General features: G+C 45.0%; 1 protein-coding gene across 3 annotated transcripts in view; it reads left to right on the forward strand.

Moving 5' to 3' along the window:
• The window catches only part of LOC112257081 (testican-1-like), a 391,345-nt gene that overhangs the window by 206,019 nt on the left and 158,700 nt on the right, over positions 1-26,626 (forward strand). For all 3 annotated transcript variants that reach the window (XM_042325759.1, XM_042325758.1, XM_042325757.1), the window contains one exon: positions 17-62. In XM_042325759.1, coding sequence (XP_042181693.1) covers positions 17-62 — 46 coding nt within the window. The remainder of the gene's footprint in view (positions 1-16; positions 63-26,626) is intronic.

The following is a 26,626-nucleotide window of genomic DNA, read 5'->3' on the forward strand; positions in this document are numbered from 1 at the left end:
TGTGCTTTTCTCTCAGGATGACTACTTCAAAAGCTGGGGTCCTGTCAAGCCAATCGACCAGGGTAAGACCAGACACTATGATGTGTGTGTGTGAGAGGGGGGGCATACAGGTTTGTGTGTGTGGGATGGTTAGATGGGAATGGTTGCTATGAGGATAGATGGGAGCAGGGATGGAGGCAGATGGCTGAATTTCTTCCTCACTCTCAACACCACTTGTGTAACTTCATTAATGAAATTAATTAACTTCATTAACAACCAGCCACTGGTTCCACTAGGTTACCACCCTCTGTCTCCTCTGGTAGGTTCATGTGATAAAGAATCTCCACACAGTGGAATCACATAGTGGAATCTTCATTTTATTCTATTGATCATCACAATACATAGAGAGAGAGGGAGCCTGAATAATATGTTATGGAACAAGACTTTAAGACACTACTCTTTCTTTAAGAGCTGGAGAGAGAGAGAGGGCTACTAACCTCAACATTACATACTAACCTCAACATTACATACTAACCTCAACATTAAAGCCTTCAATCCAAATCAAAATCCCATACCTAAAACCTTGATTTTGGACAGAATTACCTGAATAGATTGTTACTACCAAGGACTATCAAGAAAACACTTCTAACAACCCAAAAGCTGCAGAAAAAACACAGAGGAACCTGGAAATACCGTCCAACAGTCTGAACCTACTTCTGAGGCCAAAAAGTGAGTATACTGAGCTACCAAACAGCTAGGATAGAACAGACCCGGTGGCACCTTCTATTAGCACTGAAGTGTGAGGTCAGATGTGTGAAAACTATTGAGCCCAACAATCAAATCAAATCAAATCAAATGTATTTGTCACATACACATGGTTAGCAGATGTTAATGCGAGTGTAGCGAAATGCTTCTGCTTCTAGTTCCGACAATGCAGTAATAACCAATGAGTAATCTAACCTAACAATTCCAAAACTACTACATTATACACACAAGTGTAAAGGGATAAAGAATATGGACATAAAGATATATGAATGAGTGATGGTAGAGTACGGCATAGGCAAGATGCAGTAGATGGTATAGAGTACAGTATATACATATGATATGAGTAATGTAGGGTATGTAAACAAAGGGGCATAGTTTAAAGTGGCTAGTGATACATTTATTACATAAAGATGCAGTAGATGATATAGAGTACAGTATTAAGTAGCATTGTTTAAAGTGGCTAGTGATATATTTTACATCAATTTCCATCAATTCCCATTATTAAAGTGGCTGGAGTTGAGTCAGTGTGTTGGCAGCAGCCACTCAATGTTAGTGGTGGCTGTTAAACAGTCTGATGGCCTTGAGATCAAATCAAATCAAATCAAATTTTATTTGTCACATACACATGGTTAGCAGATGTTAATGCACCTGTACTGAAATGCGTGCTTCTGGTTGATAATGCAGTAATGAACAGGCAATGGCTAACAATTGGTTGTACTGTCCTTATGATCTTTATGGCCTTATGTGACATCGGGTGGTGAATGTGTGATGTCCTGGAGGGCAGGTAAGATTGCAGTAGATGATGCGTTGTGCAGACCTCACTACATATGAGATAAGCCTGTAAACCAAGTGGCATAGTTAAAGTGGCTAGTGATACATCTATTGTACAGTATCAACAGGATGCTATGAGATGAACATCTGGGTAAGTAACATTATATAAGTAGCATTGTTTAAAGTGACAAGTGATATATTTACATCAGCCTCAATTCTGAGGTTAAAGTGGCTGGAGTAGAGTCGGTGTCACCACACTGTCTGTGTGGGTGGCCACTCAATGTTGTGGTGGCTGTTTAACAATCTGAGGAACTTAGATAGAAGCTGTTTTACAGTCTCTCTCCCACTACTGTCCCATCGATGTGGATGAGGGGGTGAACAGGCTGCTGTTTCCTGAAGTCCACAATCATCTTTTGTTTTGTTGATGTTGAGTGTGAGGTGTTTTCCTGACACTACACTGCCCCGGTGATGCGTTGTGCACCTCCTCCCTCTGGAGGCCGTCTCGTCGTTGTTGGTAATAAATCGTACCACTGTAGTGTCGTCCGCAAAACTTGATGATTGGCATGCATGGCCACGCAGTCGTGCTTTTGGTGAACAGGGAGTTTCAGCCTCCTGAGGGCTCAAGAGGCGCTACTGCGCCTTCCTCACGGGGCCCCTGTGTTGAGGATCAGTTTGTCTGGGGTGGAGAACTGTTGTTACCCACTACTGTTCCACCTGGGGGGGGGCCCATCAGGAAGTCCAGTCCCAATCATCTCCTTAGTTTTGGCGGGTGTGAGACCCAGACAGAACAAACCCACAAAACAGACCAGCACAACAACACCCCTCCAACAAGACCCGGAGGGCAGAAGGTGGAGATGGACGTCTGAGAGAGCTGTCTGCTCTACGGACTGAGGTGAGAGAACTTAAAGAGGCACACATGGCACTGAATGAAGAGGTGAGAAAGCTGAGGTGTGACAGAGAGCAGGACAATCCCCCAGAGAAGCCAGCAGAACAGCCCACATCAGACCCGGACCACAACCTCAACACCACAATGGGACAGACAACACAGGACCCACCAACTCAACTTACCCCACCCCTCCTACAAGCACTGTTGTGTCAAACTTGTGATTGAGTTGGGTGAACAGCCCTCCTGTCAGCTCCCCCAATAGCCCTCCTGACAACCCCCCAGTTGCACACATCCACTGAGGACACACAAAAACCAGAGATTGTGCTCCTCATTGACTAAATGGTGTTGAAATGCATTCAAGAGGATAACAGCTTTTTCAACAAAGGTGGCTCCTCTGGTCCAGATGGGTTGCCCTGGAGCTGTTGTCAGAGGACAAACTTGTGTCCCCCAGCCACATCATAATTCACACGGGCACAAATGACCTGAGGGCCCAGCAGGAAAGAGTGACAACAGCACTCAAGGTAGTGATGGAAAAAGCTTCTTCCACTTTACCAACGCACAAGTGGTTATCTCCACCCTGCTACCATGAAAATACTTTCCCCCTGCCACCATACAGTGGGTGAATGCAAGCATTTCACAAGACTGTACCTCAAAACCTAATGTCTACCTGCCCCACCACTCCACTCTGGACTTGAACACCCTTTACAACCAGTTCCACCTCTACAAAGCAGCAATCCTAACTTTTGCCAGGACCCTGAAGGACGTCACCCTCAACTGTAGACCCAGCACCTCACACAGGAGCAACAGAGGAACGGACACCCCGCCCAGACCAGCGAGACACCCTCCCAGACCTGCAAGACACCCTCCCGAATTACCTGCACCAAGAGAACCTACACCAAGAGGACCTACACGCAGACCACAGAATCACCCCAACCAGATAAGACCACCCCAAGCAAACCCTGGCCACACCCTATATAGTCTCCCCCATATCAGACCTATGCCTCTTCTGCCCACCTCTTCCGCCCCTACGGCAAGGACCTCAACATGACAGCAGGACATATGCCCAGGCCGTGAGCAGAGCTACAGGCACAACCCCCACTAATTACAACCACCCAAGCCCCGTCCTGTGACCTAAGAGGTATCAGATGCTCAACATGCTCTGCTCACATCTAATGTGATGGACTGGGCCTAAACCACAAAAAAATAACACTAGACACTATGGAACACAAAGCTTCTACTATCTCATCCTGGAATATACAAGGCCTGAGGTCATCTGCCTTTGGCCTAAAGAGCAGGAACCCGGACATCACCAAAGAAATTGTAAATACAGATATTGTCATCCTACAAGAAACATGGTATAGAGGAGACGGACCGACTGGTTGCCCCCTAGGTTACAGAGAGCTGGTAGTCCCATCCACCAAACTACCAGGTGTGAAACAGGGAAAAGACTCAACGGGTATGCTAATGTTGTGTAGAGCAGACCTAACCCACTCTTTTAAATTAGTCAAAAAAGGAACATTTTACATCTGAAAATTATTTAAACAGAGAAACATGTCCTCATGGGTGCTACCTATATCCCCCCAATAGAATCCCCATACTTTAACGATGACAGCTTCTCCATCCTGGAGGGAGAGATCAACAATTTCCAGGCTCAGGGACATGTACTAGTCTCTGGTGACCTAAATGCCAGAACTGGACAAGAACCTGACACCTTCAGCACACAGGGCGACTAACACTTGCCTGGAGGTGACAGCATTCCCTCCCACATATGCCTCCCTAGGCACAACTATGACAACATAACCAACAAAAACAGGTCACAACTCCTGCAGCTCTGTCGCACGCTGGGTATGTACATAGTCAATGGTAGGCTTTGATGGGACTCCTATGGTAGGTACACCTATAGCTCATTTCTTGGCAGTAGTACTGTGGACTACTTTATCACTGACCTCAACCCAGAGTCTCTTAGAGCATTCACAGTCAGCCCACTGACACCCCTATCAGACCACAGCAAAATCACAGTCTACTTAAACAGAGCAATACTCAATCATGAGGCATCAAAGCCAAAGGAACTGAGTAATATTAAGAAATACTATAGATGGAAGTAGTGTGAAAATTGACCAAAAAACAATTAGGCAACAAATTCAATCCCTTCTCGACAATTTCCTATTCAACCGAAAACTTAGAGACCCAGAAAACCTGAGTCTACGCCTTCACTATGGTGAATCACTAAAACAATACAGAAATACACTACGGAAAAAGAAAGAACAGCATGTCAGAAATCAGCTCTATGTAATTGAAGAATCCATCGATTCGAATCACTTCTGGGAAAATTGGAAAACTCGAAACAAACAACAACACGAAATGATATCTATCCAAAATGGAGATGTATGGGTAAACCACTTCTCCAATATTGTTGGCTCTATAACAAATAACAAACAGCAAATACATGATCAAATACAAATCTTAGAATCAACTATTAAAGACGACCAGATCCCACTGGATTCTGCAATTACATTGAATGAACTACAGGACAAAATACAAACCCTCCAATCCAAAAAGGCATGTGGTGGTATCCTAAATGAAATAATAAAATATACAGACCACAAATTCCAATTGGCTATATTTAAACTCTTTGGCATCATCCTCAGCTCTGGCATCTTCCCAAATATTTGGATCCAAGGACTGATAACCCCAATTCACAAAAGTGGAGACAAATTTGACCCCAATAACTAACGCGGGATATGCGTCAACCACAACCTTGGGAAAATCCTCTGCATTGTCATTAACAGCAGACTCGTACATTTCCTCTGCGAAAACAATGTAGTGAGCAAATGTCAAATTGGCTTTTTACCAAATTACCATATGACAGACCACGTATTTACCCTGCACACCCTAATTGACAAATAAACAAAACAAAACAAAGTCTTCTACTGCTTTGTTGATTCTAGAAAAGATGAAGAGTCATGTTGGGGGAAAACATACAACATTATAAAATCCATTTACAGAAACAACAAGTGTGCGATTAAAATTGGCAACAAAAAAAAACATTTCTTTCCACAGGGACCGGGGGCGAGACAGGGGTGCAGCTTAAGCCCCACTCTCTTTAACATACATATCAACAAATTGGCAAGGGCACTAGAACAGTCTACAGCACCCGGCCTAACCCTACTAGAATCTGAAGTCAAATGTCTACTGTTGGCTGATGATCTGGTGCTTCTGTTCCCAACCAAGGAGGGCCTACAGTAGCACATAGATCTTCTGCACAGATTCTGTCAGACCTGGGCCCTGACAGTAAATCTCAGGAAGACAAAAATAATATACATTGGAAAGAATTAACAAAAGACCTGAGCAAACTAGAATGCTATTTGGTCCTAAACAGAGAGTACACAGTGGCAGAATACCTGACCACTGTGACTGACCCAAACTTAAGGAAAGCGTTGACTATGTACAGACTCAGTGAGCATAGCCTTGCTATTGAGAAAGGCCACCATAGGCAGACATGGCCCTCAAGAGAAGACAGGCTATGCAGCTTTATTATTTTGGAACTTTTGTCAGTGTAGTGGTGACTGTTAATGTTTATTGTTTATTTCACTTTTGTTTATTATGTACTTCACTTACTTTGGCAATGTTAACATATGATTCCCATGTCAATAAAGCTCTTTAATTGAATTGAATTGAGAGAGAGAGAGACTTTTGACTTTTTGTATTTCTTTAATTAAACATTCTCATTTCATTAAAACCTCCCCACTTCCACCCCCCTTAAAATAAAACACCTAAATATATCCTGTACTGCATACATGTACCATACTCACCTTGCACTCTACCACTTGATACAAAACAACACCACACATCACAATAACCAAAACCTCATCACTTCTACAACCATGTATCCAAAACATCTTCCCCAGCTATACAGACAACCCCCCTGACACATCATATCTCCTGAAACATCTCCACACTTTTTATCATTTTATAGAACTCAAATTCCACCCCAAGGCGCGCAGAGACCATCCCATTAAATAATAGTAAAGGGTCTGTTATCCCCCAACCTTTGACCCTGTTCCTCCTTGTTAGCCAAAGAGACAACTTTGCCTGAGCAAACAGAAAATTCAACAACACACATTTCTCCTTATTTGAATACTTGTACACCATTATAAACATCCCAACAGCGAAACTCCACCCCCAACCTCTCACACAGACATTCCAATAGAGACATTAATGGCATTAACCTGGCTCACACAGAAAACACATGAATCACAGTTTCACTCATAACACAGAAATGACTCCCCTGCCCGACTCCCAGTTCAACCCGTGCCAACCAGCTGTTAGTGGCCAGGGCTCCATGAAGAACCCTCCACTGGAGGTTCCCTGACCTCTTTGGTACTGGGGGATTGTAGAGACCCCTCCATCTAAAACCCACCATACTCTCTGTTAGGCTCCTAATGTTTTGTACCTTAATGCAGAAATTGTAGAGGGCTTTACCTCCCACCACTCCAAACTCCCTCAGGCTCGGCGTGTTAAAATCTAACAAGACCTCCAGACCCCCTTGCCAGTCTCCAGTCTCTGCCGTCACCTGCAGTGGCGGAAACATGGTGGCCCCTCCCCCTTTGGCCGGTCAAACACCCCCCCTTACTGGCTCAAACAGTGCCTCCTGGACCTCCTCCAGGAATTTCTTGAGCAGAAGAGACTTTATTCCTGTTTGTTGTGCCAGGAGTTCCGGGGTTTTCCACCCCTCCTCTCCCAGCAGTCGCAGGTCACCCAGCCTTTGTAAACCAACCCTCTGCCGTCAGTCGCCTCTGCAGGGTGGCTGACTGATCCGATCTTAAAGGGATGGCTGGGTTGCTGAAGATAGGCTCCTCCCACACCCACAGCCCAGGCTCCACACCCCCTTCTCGTGTGGGCCTTAGCAGCTGCCAGGCCCTCAGCATTGCAGAGTAAAAATCTGAGAGACCTGCTGTACTCAGCCTCTCCAGCCTCATGAGGAACATCTGCCGGTCCAACCCTAATCCGCCAGCTCTCCTCAGCAGCGCATGTGCTGGCTCCCTCCAGCCAACATCAGCATGGTAGAGCAGTCTCTGCACCGCCTTTAGCCTGAAAGCAGCCATCCTGCTCTCCAGTTCCACCAGGCCCTGTCCTCCTTCATGAACGGCCATGTACAACACTGCTACCTTTAGCCAGTGATGGCCCGACCAGAAGAAGTCCACCAGCTTGCATTGCAGGTCTGCGAGCAGACCGGCGGGGTGGTTGAGGAAAGCCAGTTTGTCCCAGGGAAGATGCCACCAGGTTGTTGATTATCAGCACCCTCCCTCTATATGACACTTGGGACAGGAGCCACCTCTACCGGGCCACCACTGCCTGTGACAGCCCCTCCCAGTTCTAATGCCCCGTCTCACCCAGACTGGCCTACTGAGCCCCCCTCCCACCTTAACCATACATGATGCCCCAGCATACAACATCTTCACACTGGTCAAAAACCTTTCCCCAAACCCAAACACAGCCATTCCATTAAACAGATACTCATGGTCCACTCTATCAAAAGCCTTCTCTTGGTCTAAAGCGACCAGTCCAAAGTTCACATTAGAACCTCTTGACAAGTCCAACATGTCCCTAATTAAGAGCAAGTTGTCCGTGATTGAGCATCCCGGTACACAATATGCCTGGTCCTTTTGTACTATTGAGTCCAGACGGGATTTCACTCTATTAGCGACCTTGGCAAATATCTTGTAGTCCGCACAGAGCAATGCCACAGACCTCCAGTTCTTAAGTTCACACAAGTCCCCTTTTTTGGGCAGGAGAGTCAGAGCCGCCGACAGTGCCGGAGAGAGCTTAGGGAGTTCTGCAAACAAAACCTGAGCACACATAGAATCACACAGTTCTGCCCTATACAACTCAGTATAAAACTCCACAGTCCACTCCCGCGTCTCCCCCACCACAGAGGTCACCCGCCCATCAAAGGTCACCCGCCCACCCTTGCACTTCATCACTCTGTCTTTCCTAACCAAATAAGGAGGAGCTTGGAGCATCCATCTCCTTGAGCATGGAGAACCTAGCTCTTACAAATGCTCCCTTTGCTTTAACCTAGAAAAAACATAATTCAGCTAAATTAGCCTGGAGGCCTACATTGCCTTGCCCCATCAGCTCTACCTCTATCTCACTAATACAACACTCTAGTTCCCCTAAAACTCTCCTAGCCTCTGAGGATGAGAGAGCTGTATACTGTTGACAGAAAAGCCGAATTTGGACTTTTCCCACATCCCACTATTGACTCAGAGACTCATACTCCTCTCTTCGCTGCCCCCACCTTTCCCAAAGGGACTGGAAACCTGAGCAAAAAGTGTCATCTTGTAAGAGCTTTACATTAAACTTCCAATAGGATGCCTGCCGAGGCCCTGGTGAACTAGACACCTGAGCCGTGGTTATGTGGTGATCCGAAAAACCCACCGGGAGAATAGTAGCATCCAGCAGCCTATTGCTCTGATTCCTGGACATGTAAAACCCATCCAGTCGGGCTGCACTCACCCTAGCTCCAAATACCTTCACCCATGTATACTGTCTTGTGTTGGGCTGCACTCACCCTAGCTCCAAACACCTTCACCCATGTATACTGTCTTGTGTTGGGCTGCACTCACCCTAGCTCCAAACACCTTCACCCATGTATACTGTCTTGTGTTGGGCTCCACTCACCCTAGCTCCAAAGACCTTCACCCATGTATACTGTCTTGTGTTGGGCTGCACTCACCCTAGCTCCAAAGACCTTCACCCATGTATACTGTCTTGTGTTGGGCTGCACTCAATCTAGCTCCAAAGACCTTCACCCATGTATACTGTCTTGTGTTGGGCTCCACTCACCCTAGCTCCAAACACCTTCACCCATGTATACTGTCTTGTGTTGGGCTGCACTCACCCTAGCTCCAAACACCTTCACCCATGTATACTGTCTTGTGTTGGGCTGCACTCACCCTAGCTCCAAACACCTTCACCCATGTATACTGTCTTGTGTTGGGCTGCACTCACCCTAGCCCCAAATACCTTCATCCCTGTATACTGTCTTGTGTTGGGCTGCACTCACCCTAGCCCCAAATACCTTCACCCATGTATACTGTCTTGTGTTGGGCTGCACTCACCCTAGCCCCAAATACCTTCATCCATGTATACTGTCTTGTGTTGGGCTGCACTCACCCTAGCTCCAAACACCTTCACCCATGTATACTGTCTTGTGTTGGGCTGCACTACCCTGCCCCAAATCCTTCACCCATGTCATACTGTCTTGTGTTGGGCTGCACTCACCCTAGCCCCAAAGACCTTCCCCATCTATACTGTCTTGTGTTGGGCTGAATGCCCCAAAGACCTTCACCCATGTATACTGTCTTGTGTTGGGCTGCACTCAAGCCCCAAAGACCTTCACCCATGTATACTGTCTTGTGTCTGCAGTCCCCTAGCCCCAAAGACCTTCACCCATGTATACTCTTGTGTTGGGCTGCACTCACCCTAGCCCCAAATACCTTCATCCATGTATACTTCTTGTGTTGGGCTGCACTCACCCTAGCCCCAAATACCTTCACCCATGTATACTGTCTTGTGTTGGGCTCCACTCACCCTAGCCCCAAACACCTTCACCCATGTATACTGTCTTGTGTTGGGCTGCACTCACCCTAGCCCCAAATACCTTCATCCATGTATACACCTCTTGTGTTGGGCTGCACTCACCCTTTACAAATACCTTCACCCATGTATACTGTCTTGTGTTGGGCCCACTCACCCTAGCCCCAAACACCTTCACCCATGTTACTGTCTTGTGTCTGCACTCACACTAGCCCCAAATACCTTCATCCATGTATACTGTCTTGTGTTGGGCTGCACTCACCCTAGCCCCAAATACCTTCACCCATGTATACTTCTTGTGTTGGGCTCCACTGAAAAGCTAAACACCTTCACCCATGTATACTGTCTTGTGTTGGGCTGCACTCACCCTAGCTCCAAAGACCTTCACCCATGTATACTGTCTTGTGTTGGGCTGCACTCACCCTAGCTCCAAAGACCTTCACCCATGTATACTGTCTTGTGTTGGGCTGCACTCACCCTAGTTCCAAAGACCTTCACCCATGTATACTGTCTTGTGTTAGGATGTCTAGTTCTGCAATCATCCACCAGGTCAAACTGCTAAAGGATGTCCCTTAACATCCCCCACTGAGCCTGAATGAGGATCCTCCCCATTTCTGTCTTTTGTAAAAATCCTTTGTGCAGTTCCAGTCCCCGCCAACCACCAGCATCTCCTCAGGCACTATCTGTGAGAGTTCCTGTCTAAGATACCCAAATAGAAGTTCCCTCTCTCCCTGTGTTAGGGGCATACACATTTAAAGACAAAACCCCTGTTGTTAATTTCGGCTTTTACTACAAGCAGTCTACCACTACACACCTCCTTTGGGGAGAACATTTTTACAGACAGACCCGGTACATAAAGGACTGCCACCCCTGCACTAACATTTGTCTCATGTCTCAGTACACTTGCCCCTTTCCCCGTATTCTTTGACCTCGCTCCCTTATTTTCCTGTCAGCTCTGGACCCATTGAAAATAAATCCTCCTCATCGTCCTCTTCCTCAGACTCACCTTCCTCCTCCTCATCTCCATCGCCCATCCTGACCACCTGCCCGTTCTCTCTAGTCGAGGCCTCCCCCCCAGCACCAGGCAACGGTTCTTTAGTGCCTGTGACACACCAGCCTCTCCCTTCCCACCTCCTTTCTTCTCCCCCTTTTTCCTCTTCTGCATGACACAGTCCCCCCCAGTCGCTTCCCCTTCCCCACTATACTCTCCTCATCAACTAGCATAACCTGTAGGCCCAGACTCATCTATATCACCATCCATAACCTGACTAGACACAGCCTCATCTATATCACCATCCATAACCTGTAGGCCCAGACTCATCTACATCACCATCCATAACCTGACTAGACACAGCCTCATCTACATCACCATCCATAACCTGACTAGACCCAGTCTCATCTACACCATCATCCATAACCTGACTAGTCCCAGTCTCATCTACATCACCATCCATAACCTGTAGGCCCAGACTCATCTACATCACCATCCATAACCTGTAGGCCCAGACTCATCTACATCACCATCCATAACCTGACTAGTCCCAGTCTCATCTACATCACCATCCATAACCTGACTAGACCCAGTCTCATCTACATCACCATCCATAACCTGACTAGACACAGCCTCATCTACATCACCATCCATAACATGACTAGTCCCAGTCTCATCTACATCACCATCCATAACCTGACTAGACACAGCCTCATCTACACCATCATCCATAACCTGACTAGTCCCAGTCTCATCTACATCACCATCCATAACCTGACTAGTCCCAGTCTCATCTACATCACCATCCATAACCTGACTAGACACAGCCTCATCTACACCATCATCCATAACCTGACTAGTCCCAGTCTCATCTACATCACCATCCATAACCTGACTAGTCCCAGTCTCATCTACATCACCATCCATAACATGACTAGTCCCAGTCTCATCTACACCACCATCCATAACATGACTAGTCCCAGTCTCATCTACACCACCATCCATAACATGACTAGTCTCAGTCTCATCTACACCACCATCCATAACATGACTAGTCCCAGTCTCATCTACATCACCATCTATAACATGACTAGACACAGCCTCATCTACACCATCATCCATAACATGACTAGTCCCAGCCTCATCTACACCACCATCCATAACATAACATGACTAGTCCCAGTCTCATCAACATCACCATCCATAACATGGCTAGACCCAGCCTCATCTACACCATCATCCATAACATGACTAGTCCCAGCCTCATCTACACCACCATCCATAACATAACATGACTAGTCCCAGTCTCATCAACATCACCATCCATAACATGGCTAGACCCAGCCTCATCTACACCACCATCCATGACATGACTAGACCCAGCCACATCTACACCACCATCTGTAGACTGACTAGTCCCAGCCTCATTTACACCAACATCCATGGCATGACTAGTTCCAGCCTCTGCTGCCTGCATCTCATTGCCCCCTGCACGTTGAGCTCGATTTCCTCCACTGGCGCTTGCACCCTCACCTTGTCTATGGCCTTTATGTGGGCATGCAAATCTCTTATGCGCCAAATACCCACACTCAAAGCACCATAGACTATATGTCCTAAAAGGAAGCGATTCCCAAACCTTCCACAACAAAGCCATCACCTACAGAGAGATGAACCTGGAGAAGAGTCCCCTAAGCAAGCTGGTCCTGGGGCTCTGTTCACAAACACAAACACACCCTACAGAGCCCCAGGACAGCAGCACAATTAGACCCAACCAAATCATGAGAAAACAAAAAGATAATTATTGACACATTGGAAAGAATTAACAAAAAAACAGAGCAAACTAGAATGCTATTTGGCCCTACACAGAGAGTACACAGCGGCAGAATACCTGACCACTGTGACTGACCGAAAATTAAGGAAAGCTTTGACTATGTACAGACTCAGTGAGCATAGCCTTGCTATTGAGAAAGGCCGCCGTAGGCAGACATGGCTCTCAAGAGAAGACAGGTTATGTGCTCACTGCCCACAAAATGAGGTGGAAACTGAGCTGCACTTCCTAACCTCCTGCCCAATGATTGACCATATTAGAGATACATATTTCCCTCAGATTACACAGATCCACAAAGAATTCGAAAACAAATCCAATTTTGGTAAACTCCCATATCTACTGGGTAAAATTCCACAGTGTGCCATCACAGCAGCAAGATTTGTGACCTGTTGCCACGAGAAAAGGGCAACCAGTGAAGAACACACACCATTGTAAATACAACCCATATTTATGCTTATTTATTTTATCTTGTGTCCTTTACCATTTGTACATTGTTAAAACACTGTATATATATATATAATATGATATTTGTAATGTCTTTATTGTTTTGAAACTTCTGTATGTGTAATGTTTACTGTTAATTTTTATTGTTTATTTCACTTTATATATTCACTTTATAGATTATCTACCTCACTTGCTTTGGCAATGTTAACACATGTTTCCCATGCCAATAAAGCCCTTGAATTGAATTGAATTGACAGAGAGGGACCGAGAGAGAGAGACCGAGAGGGACAGAGAGGGACAGAGAGAGACAGAGAGGGACAGAGAGAGACAGAGAGGGACAGAGAGAGACAGAGAGGGACAGAGAGAGACAGAGAGGGACAGAGAGGGACAGAGAGAGACAGAGAGAGACAGAGGGAGACAGAGAGAGACAGAGAGGGACAGAGAGGGATAGAGAGAGAGACAGAGAGGGACAGAGAGGGACAGAGAGAGACAGAGGGAGACAGAGAGAGACAGAGAGGGACAGAGAGGGATAGAGAGACACAGAGAGGGACAGAGAGGGACAGAGAGAGACAGAGAGAGACAGAGAGAGACAGAGAGAGACAGAGAGGGACAGAGAGAGAGAGAGACCTTGCAGTAGAATACAACTCTCCTATTGTACAGAGATGACCTGGTTTAGACTGTTGGGCAAAACACTCAGCCAAGTTAATTTCCATTTGGGACAATGGTAGCCCTATGGGGGTCAATGTGTGCCTCCAATGATGTAGGCCAGGCGATGAAACACACACACACACACACACAAGCGAGTGTTTCATTATGCGTCATGGTCTCCAGCGGTAACCCCGACGATGCTAAAACTATGACATGGCACATTTATCACTGCGAAAACCGTGGCCTGCAGGCCTTGAGATGGCTGTCTGGAGCCCAAGGTCCCTCTTTTACAAGTGTGTGTGTGTGTGTGTGTGTGTGTGTGTGTGTGTGTGTGTGTGTGTGTGTGTGTGTGTGTGTGTGTGTGTGTGTGTGTGTGTGCGTGCGCGTGTGCGTGTGGATGTTTGTGAAAGAGGGAAGGAAAAAGAGAGAAGAGATGACCTCTTCAGAATGTTATTTTGTGTGTGTGTTTTTGCTTCATTGGGTGTGAATGAACGTCTTTAACTATTCTTGTGGGGAGCAAGAATAGTTGTACCAACTGGGGACATTTTGTTCGTCCCCACAAGGTCAAATGCTATTTCTAGGGGGTTTAGGGTTAAGGTTAGAATTAAGTTCAGGGTTAGAATTACGTTAAGGGTTAGTGTTAGGAGTTAGGTTTTGGTTTAGGTTTAAGGTTAGGTTTTTGGATTAGGGTACAGGTTGGGGGTTAGGGAAAATAGGATTATGAATGGGATTTAATTGTGTGTGTCCACAAGGTTAGCTGTACAGAAACGGTGTGTTTCTGTGTGTGTCCAAAACACAGCTGGACTGCGTGTTTTTCTGTTTCCTTCAGGCAGGTAATCCATACTCACTTTAATTGTTGGAATGATCAATGGAATTCAAGCTGTTTACACGTCAGCCTGAAACTGAGTCGAGCATTACAGCAGATATGAATAATTGTTTCTTGTTATGAAGCAACAACTGTTCCCCGGGCGCTGATGACGTGGATGTCGATTAAGGCAGCCCCCCGCACCTCTCTGATTCAGAGGGGTTGGGTAAAATGCGAAAGACACATTTCGGTTGAATGCATTCAGTCGTGCAACAGACTAGGTATCCCCCTTTGCAGTCCCCTAATTGATTATGTGGTGGCAATTGCATGCTGTGGGGACATCCTACTCAAATTGTATGTGTGTATGTCTGCTGTGTATGCATCTGTGTGTTTCTCTCAGGTCCATACATGTCTGCAGGTCCGTACGTGTGTGTGTGTGTGTGTTTACCCTAAATATTTTCATAGATGGACGCACAAACACATCGTATAGCATTACCTTCTCACCTGTGGAGCAGATTTGTGAAAGTTTAAAAATATTGACTGTTTTATTCAAATGAAACCATTCTCTAGTACCCCAGTGTGGTGTTGGCAGTGTTTTGTAGTTAGATAAACTGGTGTGTGATGTTGGCAGTGTTTTGTAGTTAGATAAACTGGTGTGTGATGTTGGCAGTGTTTTGTAGTTAGATAAACTGGTGTGTGATGTTGGCAGTGTTTTGTAGTTAGATAAACTGGTGTGTGATGTTGGCAGTGTTTAGTAGTTAGATAAACTGGTGTGTGATGTTGGCAGTGTTTTGTAGTTAGATAAACTGGTGTGTGATGTTGGCAGTGTTTAGTAGTTAGATAAACTTGGTGTGATGTTGGCAGTGTTTTGTAGTTAGATAAACTGGTGTGTGATGTTGGCAGTGTTTACTAGTTAGATAAACTGGTGTGTGATGTTGGCAGTGTTTTGTAGTTAGATAAACTGGTGTGTGATGTTGGCAGTGTTTAGTAGTTAGATAAACTGGTGTGTGATGTTGGCAGTGTTTAGTAGTTAGATAAACTGGTGTGTGATGTTGGCAGTGTTTTGTAGTTAGATAAACTGGTGTGTGATGTTGGCAGTGTTTAGTAGTCAGATAAACTGGTGTGTAATGTTGGCAGTGTTTAGTAGTTAGATAAACTGGTGTGTGATGTTGGCAGTGTTTTGTAGTTAGATAAACTGGTGTGTGATGTTGGCAGTGTTTAGTAGTTAGATAAACTGGTGTGTGATGTTGGCAGTGTTTAGTACTTAGATAAACTGGTGTGTGATGTTGGCAGTGTTTTGTAGTTAGATAAACTGGTGTGTGATGTTGGCAGTGTTTAGTAGTTAGATAAACTGGTGTGTGATGTTGGCAGTGTTTAGTAGTTAGATAAACTGGTGTGTAATGTTGGCAGTGTTTAGTCGTTAGATAAACTGGTGTGTAATGTTGGCAGTGTTTAGTCGTTAGATAAACTGGTGTGTAATGTTGGCAGTGTTTAGTAGTTAAATAAACTGGTGTGTGCAAGACGGCTGCATAACTCCCACTCTCTCCCTGCTGTAATGAGTGTGTGTGTGTGTGTGTGTGTGTGTGTGTGTGTGTGTGTGTGTGTGTGTGTGTGTGTGTGTGTGTGTGGGGGGTGTGTGCGTGTGTGTGTGTGTATTCATGACCATATGGAACGACCTCACAACTGTGCACATTATGTAACAGATCATCTCTATGGCAACAAATGATAGGTCACTCCAGCAATACTTCTAATTACAGTAGGCTGTTATATACTGGTAGAATGACTGTTGCACTTGCAGCCCACTTTCCAACCCACACACACACGCACATACACACACGTACACACACACACACACACACACTCTTTCAGCACTTCAAGAGAATGACTGACATCAAATAGTTCACTTGACGGAGCTTTTGTCTGAAGGACAGAGCGATAGTTTACAAGAATGATGGTTATTTCCTTATTTTTCCCACAAGCATCTGCTTCTGTCTCTTTCTCCACACACACACACACACACACACACACACACACACACACACACACACACACACACACACACACACACAGCCAGATCGCTCAAGATCCAAGACGAAATTCGACGTCCGTCCAGGTACAGTACCCATGACTTCGGAAGATGACTTACAAAGAGTGATGGTCTTCTCTGACAGAGAGGAGAGGTGATGGGCTTCTCTGACAGAGAGGAGAGGAGGTGATGGGCTTCTCTGATTGAGAGGAGAGGAGATGGAGCTTCTCTAACAGAGAGGAGAGGTGATGGGCTTCTCTGATTGAGAGGAGAGGAGATGGAGCTTCTCTGACAGAGAGGAGAGGCGATGGGCTTCTCTGATTGAGAGGAGAGGTCATGGGCTTCTCTGATTGAGAGGAGAGGTGATGGGCTTCTCTGATTGTGAGGAGAGGTAATGAGGTTTCTCTGATTGAGAGCAGAGGTAATGAGGCCTCTCTGATTGAGAGGAGAGGTAATTGGGCTTCTCTGACAGAGGGGAGAGGAGAGGTGATGAGCTTTACTGATTGAGAGGAGAGGTGATGGGCTTCTCTGACAGAGAGGAGAGGTAATGAGGCTTCTCTGATTGAGAGGAGAGGTAATGAGGCTTCTCTGATGGAGAGGAGAGGATAGGTAATGAGGCTTCTCTGACAGAGGAGAGGTGATGGGGCTTCTCTGACAGGGAGGAGGGGAGAGGAGAGGATATGGAGCTTCACTGAGAGAGAGGAGAGGAGATGGGATGGAGTTTTTCTGTTAGAGAGGTAGAGGAGAGGTGATGGGCTTCTCTGACAGAGAGGAGAGGAGAGGTGATGGGCTTCTCTGATTGAGAGGAGAGGAGATGGAGCTTCTCTGACAGAGAGGAGAGGAGAGGTGATGGGCTTCTCTGACAGAGAGGAGAGGAGAGGTGATGGGCTTCTCTGACAGAGAGGAGAGGAGAGGTGATGGGCTTCTCTGATAGAGAGGAGAGGAGGGGTGATGGGCTTCTCTGATTGAGAGGAGAGGAGATGGAGCTTCTCTGACAGAGAGGAGAGGAGAGGTGATGGGCTTCTCTGATAGAGAGGAGAGGAGGGGTGATGGGCTTCTCTGATTGAGAGGAGAGGAGATGGAGCTTCTCTGACAGAGAGGAGAGGAGAGGTGATGAGCTTCTCTGAGATGAGAGGTGATGGGCTTCTCTGATTGAGAGGAGAGGTAATGAGGCTTCTCTGATTGAGAGGAGAGGTAATGAGGCTTCTCTGATTGAGAGGAGAGGTAATGAGGCTTCTCTGATTGAGAGGAGAGGCAATTAGGCTTCTCTGACAGAGGGGAGAGGAGAGGCGATGAGCTTCTCTGATTGAGAGGAGAGGTGATGGGCTTCTCTGACAGAGAGGAGAGGAGGAGATGGAGCTTCTCTGACAGAGAGGAGAGGAGAGGTGATGGGCTTCTCTGATTGAGAGGAGAGATGATGGGATTCTCTGATTGAGAGGAGAGGTAATGAGGCTTCTCTGACAGGGGAGAGGAGAGGTGATGGGCTTCTCTGTTTGAGAGGATAGGAGAGGTGATGTACTTCTCTGACAGAGAGGAGAGGAGATTGGGCTTCTCTGACAGAGAGTAGAGTAGATGGGGCTTCTCTGATAGAGAGGAGATGAGAGAGATGGAGCTTCTCTGACATAGAGGAGAGGAGAGGTGATGGGGCTTCTCTGACAGAGAGAAGAGGAGAGGTGGTGGGGCTTCTCTGCCTGCTGCTGGTATCCCAGTAGACTGTGGGTGTTTCTCAATATGCATACTACCGTGCTCCACACTCTCATGCTTGGAGTGCATTCTCAAGCACGTTCTTGTGAGGACGAGAGTGTGGAGAACACAAAAACAATACATTTAAGAAGCACTCGCACTCCCCCTACTGGATTACCTCACTCTCCCCTATTGTATTACCTCACACTGCCCCTACTGTATTACCTCACACTCCCCCTAATGTATTACCTCACACTCCCCCTATTGTATTACCTCACACTCCCCCTACTGGATTACCTCACACTCCCCTTACTGTATTACCTCACACTCCCCCTATTGTATTACCTCACACTCCCCATACTGGATTACCTCACTCTCCCCTATTGTATTACCTCACACTCCCCTACTGTATTACCTCACACTCCCCTAATGTATTACCTCACACTCCCCTAATGTATTACCTCACACTCCCCCTACTGTATTACCTCACACTCCCCTTACTGTATTACCTCACACTCCCCTTACTGTATTACCTCACACTCCCCTAATGTATTACCTCACACTCCCCTAATGTATTACCTCACACTCCCCTACTGTATTACCTCACACTCCCCTACTGTATTACCTCACACTCCCCCTAATGTATTACCTCACACTCCCCTAATGTATTACCTCACACTCCCGCTACTGTATTACCTCACACTCCCCTACTGTATTACCTCACACTCCCCTTACTGTATTACCTCACACTCCCCTTACTGTATTACCTCACACTCCCTTCACTGTATTACCTCACACTCCCCTACTGTATTACCTCACACTCCCCTTACTGTATTACCTCACACTCCCCTTACTGTATTACCTCACACTCCCCTTACTGTATTACCTCACACTCCCGCTACTGTATTACCTCACACTCCCCTACTGTATTACCTCACACTCCCCTTACTGTATTACCTCACACTCCCCTTACTGTATTACCTCACACTCCCCTTACTGTATTACCTCACACTCCGCCTACCTTATTACCTCACACTCCCCTTACTGTATTACCTCACACTCTGCCTACCTTATTACCTCACACTCCCTCTACTGTATTACCTCACACTCCCCTTACTGTATTACCTCACCCTCGCCTTACTGTATTACCTCACACGCCCTCTACTGTATTACCTCACACTCCCTTCACTGTATTACCTCGCACTCCCCAACTGTATTACCTCGCACTCCCCTTACTGTATTACCTCACACTCCGCCTACCTTATTACCTCACACTCCCCTTACTGTATTACCTCACACTCCCCTTACTGTATTACCTCACACTCTGCCTACCTTATTACCTCACACTCCCTCTACTGTATTACCTCACACTCCCCTTACTGTATTACCTCACACTCCCCTTACTGTATTACCTCACCCTCGCCTTACTGTATTACCTCACACGCCCTCTACTGTATTACCTCACACTCCCTTCACTGTATTACCTCGCACTCCCCAACTGTATTACCTCGCACTCCCCTTACTGTATTACCTCACACTCCCCAACTGTATTACCTCCACTCCTCCTACTGTATTACCTCACACTCCCCTTACTGTATTACCTCACACTCCCCCTACTGTATTACCTCACACTCCCCTACTGTATTACCTCACACTCCCCTACTGTATTACCTCACACTCCCTCTACTGTATTACCTCACACTCCCCTTACTGTATTACCTCACTCCCCCTACCTTATTACCTCACACTCCCCCTACTGTATTACCTCACCCTTGCCTTACTGTATTACCTCACACTCCCCAACTGTATTACCTCGCACTCCCCTTACTGTATTACCTCACACTCCCCCTACTGTATTACCTCACACTCCCCCTACTGTATTACCTTTATTCTGTATTTTCACTTTGGTTTGGGGAAATATCACATTTACACAAGTATTCAGACCCATTACTCAGTACTTTGTTGAAGCACCTTTGGCAGTGATTACAGCTTCAAGTCTTCTTGGATATGACACTACAAGTTTAGCACAACTGTATTTGGGGACTTTAATCTGATTCTTCTCTGCAGATCCTCTCAAGCTCTGTCAGGTTGAATGGGGAGCGTCGCTGTACAGCTATCTTTAGGTCTCGCCAGAGATGTTCGATCGGGTTAAAGATCGGGCTCTGTCTGGGCCACTCAAGGACATTCAGAGACACTCCAGCTGTGTGCTTACGGTCGTTGTCCTGTTGAAAGGTGAACCTTCGCCCCAGTGTGAGGTCCTGAGCACTCTGGAGCAGGTTTTCATCAATGATCTATCTGTACTTTGCTCTGTTCATCTTTCCCTCAATCCTGACTATTCTCCCAATCCCTTCCACTGAAAAATATCCCCACAGCATGATGCTGCCACCACCATGCTTCACTGTAGGGATGGTGCCAGGTTTCCTCCGTCCGTGACGGTTGGCATTCAGGCCAAAGAGTTCAATCTTGGTTTTATCAAACCAGAGAATTGTATTTCTCATGGTCTGAGAGTCCTTTAGGTACAGTTTTGCAAACTCCAAGCGGGCTGTCATATGCCTATACCTGAGGAGTGGCTTCCGTATAGGCCACTCTATCATAAAGGCCTGATTGGTGGAATGCTTCAGAGATGGTTGTCCTTCTGGAAGGTTCTCCCATCTCCATGGAGGAACTCTGGAGCTTTGTCTGAGTGACCATCCGGTTCTTGGTTACCTTCCTGCCCCGATTGCTCAGTTTGGCCTGGCGGCCAGCTCTGGGAAGAATGGTTCCAAACTTCTTCCATTTAAAAATGATGGAGGCCACAGTGATCTTGGGGACCTTCAATGCTGCAGAAATGTTTTGGTACTCTTCCCCTGATCTGTGCCTGTCCACAATCCTGTCTCGGAGCTCAACGGACAATTCCTTCGACCTCAATTCCTCAATTCCTTCGACTTGGTTTTTGCTCTGACATGCACTGTCAACTGTGGGACCTTATATAGACAAGGGTGTGCCTTTCCAAATCATGTCCAATCAATTGAATTTACCACTCCAATCAAGTTGTAGAAACATCTCAAGGATGATCAATGGAAACAGGATGCACTTGAGCTCAATTTTGAGTCTCATAGCAAAGGGTCAGAATACTTGTGTACATGAAGTATTTTTTTTTTTTAAATTTGTAATACATTTTCTAACATTTTTAAAAACCTGTTGTTTCTCTGTCATTATGGGGTATTGTGTGTAGATTGATGAGGAAATATTTGTATTAATCCATTTCAGAATAAGGCTGTAACGTAACAAAATGTGAATAAAGTCAACCTGTCTGAATACGTTCCGAATGCACTACATGTACAAACGGAGTATGCATTAGGGAAGTGCCCTCCGTGCTCCATTTTGCATACTTTGATTTGAACACATACTCCGACCCTCCCGTGTAGTATGCATTTTGAGAGACTCTGTTCTGCAGGAGAATCTAGGCCAAGCACACTTCCAACTAGGACTCTTGTGTTAAACAGTGAATTAATGCACCAATCTGTGTTTGTTTAACTGAATCATTGTAGTCTCTGTGGTGTTTGTAGTGCTGATTAGATGCTATTTACTTTGCTAACCCCTTCAGTCTTTGCTTACTTGACTTGAATATGGCATTTCCACGGTAACAGAATGATGGTGTGATCATTTTTTAACTTTAAAATGTATGTCAAACAAACACCAATGACTGAAAAGATCGACAAACCATAGAACTCTATGCACAATCACTACTTTTTACAAATTCCGCTGAACATTTTACGAAAACACAGTTACTTGAAGAACAGTGCAGATCGAAGTTTGGTAACAGAATGAAGTTTGTGCTGTTGGTGCCGTTACCAAACGTTGCAGTTTGTATGGTTTGTTTAACTTTGGAATCATTGATTTTTGTTTGGTATACATTTTAAAGTGAAAAGTTCAGCATTACTCTATAATCTTGGAATTGCCCAATAGCATTCCAGGAACCATGCAACATTATTTTGTATATTTACAATGTAGGCAATTTACCAAGCAAGCATATCTGTCTTTTGGTATACATCTCCTCCCTTTCTTACTTTCTTCCTCTCCTCTCCTCTCCTCTCCTCTCCTCTCCTCTCCTCTCCTCTCCTCTCCTCTCCTCTCCTCTCTCTCCTCTCCTCTCCTCTCCTCTCCTCTCCTCTCCTCTCCTCTCCTCTCCTCTCCTCTCCTCTCCTCTCCTCTCCTCTCCTCTCCTCTCTTCTCTTCTCTCTCTCTTCTCTCTCTCTCTCTCTCTCTCTCTCTCTCTCTCTCTCTCTCTCTCAATTCAGTTCAAGGGGCTTTATTGGCATGGGTAACATATGTTAACATTGCCAAAGCAAGTGACGTAGATTGTATACAAAAGTGAAATAAACAATTAAAAAATGAACAGTAAACATTGTACTCACAGAAGTTCCAAAAGAATAAAGACATTACAAATGATGTATAGATGCAGTACTAAGGTTGTGTATTTATTTTCTTTGTCAACCTTGTGTTCTGTTTCATTGTGTTCCCGAACGTAGCCCTGTCTTTCATTTGTGTTCATTGATTTCACCTGTGTTAGTTACTCACCCGGTCTCATCAGCTCCTTATTTAGTTCAGTTCATTCTGTTGGTGCCTTTGTTAGGTATTGTTCGTTTTGACTCTACTAAGCCTTGTCCTAGCTCGTTTGTGAGAACCAGTTATAGCCTTCAGTCCTAGTTTTGATTCACCTGCCTGTTTGCCCACCTGTGTATGACCATTGTCTGCCTGTGACCACGATTCCTGCCTTCTGTGAAGGTGAAATAAACACCTGCCGTGCTCTGCTTGTGAATCTGCACCTTTTTTCGCCCTGACTATTCATTATATATACAGTGTTGTAACGATATGCATATGGTTAAAGTACAAAAGGGAAAATAAATAAACATAAATATGGGTTGTATTTACAATTGGGTTTGTTCTTCACTGGTTGCCCTTTTCTTGTGGCATCTTGCCGCTGTGATGGCACACTGGTATTTCACCCTGTAGATATGGAAGTTTATCAAAATTGTCTTTGTTCTCAAATTCTTTGTGGATCTCTGTAATCTGTCTATGGTCACACATTGGGCAGGAGGTTAGGAAGTGCAGCTCAGTTTCCACTTCATTTTGTGGGCAGTGTGCACATAGCCTGTCTTCTCTTGAGAGCCATGTTTGCCTACGGCTACCTTTCTCAATAGCAAGGCTATGCTCACTGAGTCTGTACATAGTCAACGCTTTCCTTAGGTTTGGATCAGTCACAGTGGTCAGGTATTCTGCAACTGTGTACTCTCTGTTTAGGGCCAAATAGCATTCTAGTTTGCTCATTTTTTTGTTTGTTCTTTCCAATGTGTTAAGTAGTTATCTTTTTGTTTTCTCATGATTTGGTTGGGTCTAATTATGTTGCTGTCCTGGGGTTCTGTTTGTGTTTGTGACAGAGCCCCAGGACCAGCTTGCTTAGGGGCTCATCTTCAGGTTCATCTCTCTGTAGGTGATGGCTTTGTTATGGAAGGTTTGGGAATCACTTCCTTTTAGGTAGTGGTAGAATTTTACAGCTCTTTTCTGGATTTTGATAATTAGCGGGTATCTGCCAAATTCTGCTCTGCATGCATTAGTTGGTGTTTTACGTTGTACACGGAGGATATTTTTGAAGAATTCTGCATGCAGTCTCAATTTGGTGTTTGTCACGTTCTGTGAATTATTGGTTGGTGAGCAGACCCCAGACCCACATTTTAGCAAGATTCTAATTGGTATGTGGAATTTTGTTCCTTTTAATGGCGTAGAATGCCCTTCTGGCCTTGTCTCTCAGATCGTTCACAGCTTTGTGGAAGTTACCTGTGGCTCTGATGTTTAAGCCAATGTATTTTCTAGTTTTTTTATGTGCTCTCAGGCAATGGTGTATAGATGGAATTTTTATTTCTGGTTCTGGCGACTGGACCTTTTTTGGAACACCATTATTTTGGTCTTACTGAGATTTACTGTCAGGGCCCAGGTCTGGCAGAATCTGTGCAGAAGATCTAGGTGCTGCTGTATGCCCTCCTTGGTTTGTGACAGAAGCACCAGATCATCAGCAAACAGTAGACATTTGACTCCAGATTCTAGTAGGGTGAGGCTGGGTGCTGCAGACTTCTCTCTAGCTCTCTCTCTCTCTCTCTCTCTCTCGCTCTCTCTCTCTCTCTCTCTCTCTCTCTCTCTCTCTCTCTCTCTCTCTCTCTCCCCATCTCTAATCTCTTTATGTAAAGCCTATAACTGATTCAATATTCATTTCTTTAGAGATGTAACTGAATGGTGAATGTACTGTAGAAACGGAAGGAGGATATGATAATGTACTTTATTCATTCCTGAAACTATACATGCATACACACACTTTAACAAAGTCGTTTTTATCAGCCTCTCTTTGTGCTCTACAGACTCTGTGGTGAATCATTATGAGACTGATTCACACAAGCACTAATCCACAGTCTCCTTAACCCATCCTTCACTGATGTGACTCCCATTGTGTCATAGCCCCTGTTCATACCGCTACTCACGTACTATCATACAGTCAAATGGCCCTGGTGAACTGCAGTGTTTTTGATCCCAGTTATCCTGTCCATAATTAGCAGCAGACACATGTACCAAGGTTTGTTTGTGTTTCAATTAAGATACAAGACTGAATGGAGAAGAGAGAAATAGTCAAGTAATGAACTTGTATCTGAATAGTCCTTTAGAAATTAAAGGCTAGATCAACTGAAGGCTACAGCAACCCCCCTATCATCTCTCCACTCAAGCGCAAAGCCAATTTGGTGGCATTACTACGTGTTGAGAGTAAGGGTAGGTAATGGTGGAGTCAAATGATGGATGGGGCTGTGTTGACAACCAGAGAGGATGCTGGGAGTCTGATTCAGGCACCTGGGTAACGGGTAACACACCCTCTGGGGCAGAAGTGTGTGTGTGTGTGTGTGTGTGTGTGTGTGTGTGTGTGTGTGTGTGTGTGTGTGTGTGTGTGTGTGTGTGTGTGTGTGTGTGTGTGTGTGTGTGTGTGTGTGTGTGTGTTGGAGCTAGGGACACAAGCATTTTTCTACACCCGCAATAATATCTGCTAAATATGTGTATGCGACAAATACAATTAGATTTTTATTGATTTGTGTGTGCCTGTGCGTGCCTGGCAAACATGCGAGACTATTGAACTCAATACACAATACAAACAGATACAATCACAGACGTCATTATCTGGCTGTATCAATACAAACAGACGTCATTATCTGGCTGTATCAATACAAACAGACATATTATCAAACAAACAGACATTATTATCTGGCTGTATCAATACAAACAGACATTATTATCTGGCTGTATCCAATACAAACAGACATTATTATCTGGCTGTATCAATACAAACAGACGTTATTATCTGGCTGTATCAATACAAACAGACGTTATTATCTGGCTGTATCAATACAAACAGACATTATTATCTGGCTGTATCAATACAAACAGACATTATTATCTGGCTGTATCAATACAAACAGACGTTATTATCTGGCTGTATCAATACAAACAGACATTATTATCTGGCTGTATCAATACAAACAGACATTATTATCTGGCTGTATCAATACAAACAGACATTATTATCTGGCTGTATCCAATACAAACAGACGTTATTATCTGGCTGTATCAATACAAACAGACGTTATTATCTGGCTGTATCAATACAAACAGACGTTATTATCTGGCTGTATCAATACAAACAGACATTATTATCTGGCTGTATCAATACAAACAGACATTATTATCTGGCTGTATCAATACAAACAGACGTTATTATCTGGCTGTATCAATACAAACAGACGTTATTATCTGGCTGTATCAATACAAACAGACATTATTATCTGGCTGTATCAATACAAACAGACATTATTATCTGGCTGTATCAATACAAACAGACATTATTATCTGGCTGTATCAATACAAACAGACATTATTATCTGGCTGTATCAATACAAACAGACGTTATTATCTGGCTGTATCAATACAAACAGACATTATTATCTGGCTGTATCAATACAAACAGACGTTATTATCTGGCTGTATCAATACAAACAGACATTATTATCTGACATTATTATCTGGCTGTATCAATACAAAGACAGACATTATTATCTGGCTGTATCAATACAAACAGACGTTATTATCTGGCTGTATCAATACAAACAGACATTATTATCTGGCTG

The sequence above is a fragment of the Oncorhynchus tshawytscha genome, linkage group LG08 (genome assembly GCF_018296145.1).
Source record: "Oncorhynchus tshawytscha isolate Ot180627B linkage group LG08, Otsh_v2.0, whole genome shotgun sequence".
Taxonomy (NCBI): domain Eukaryota; kingdom Metazoa; phylum Chordata; class Actinopteri; order Salmoniformes; family Salmonidae; genus Oncorhynchus; species Oncorhynchus tshawytscha.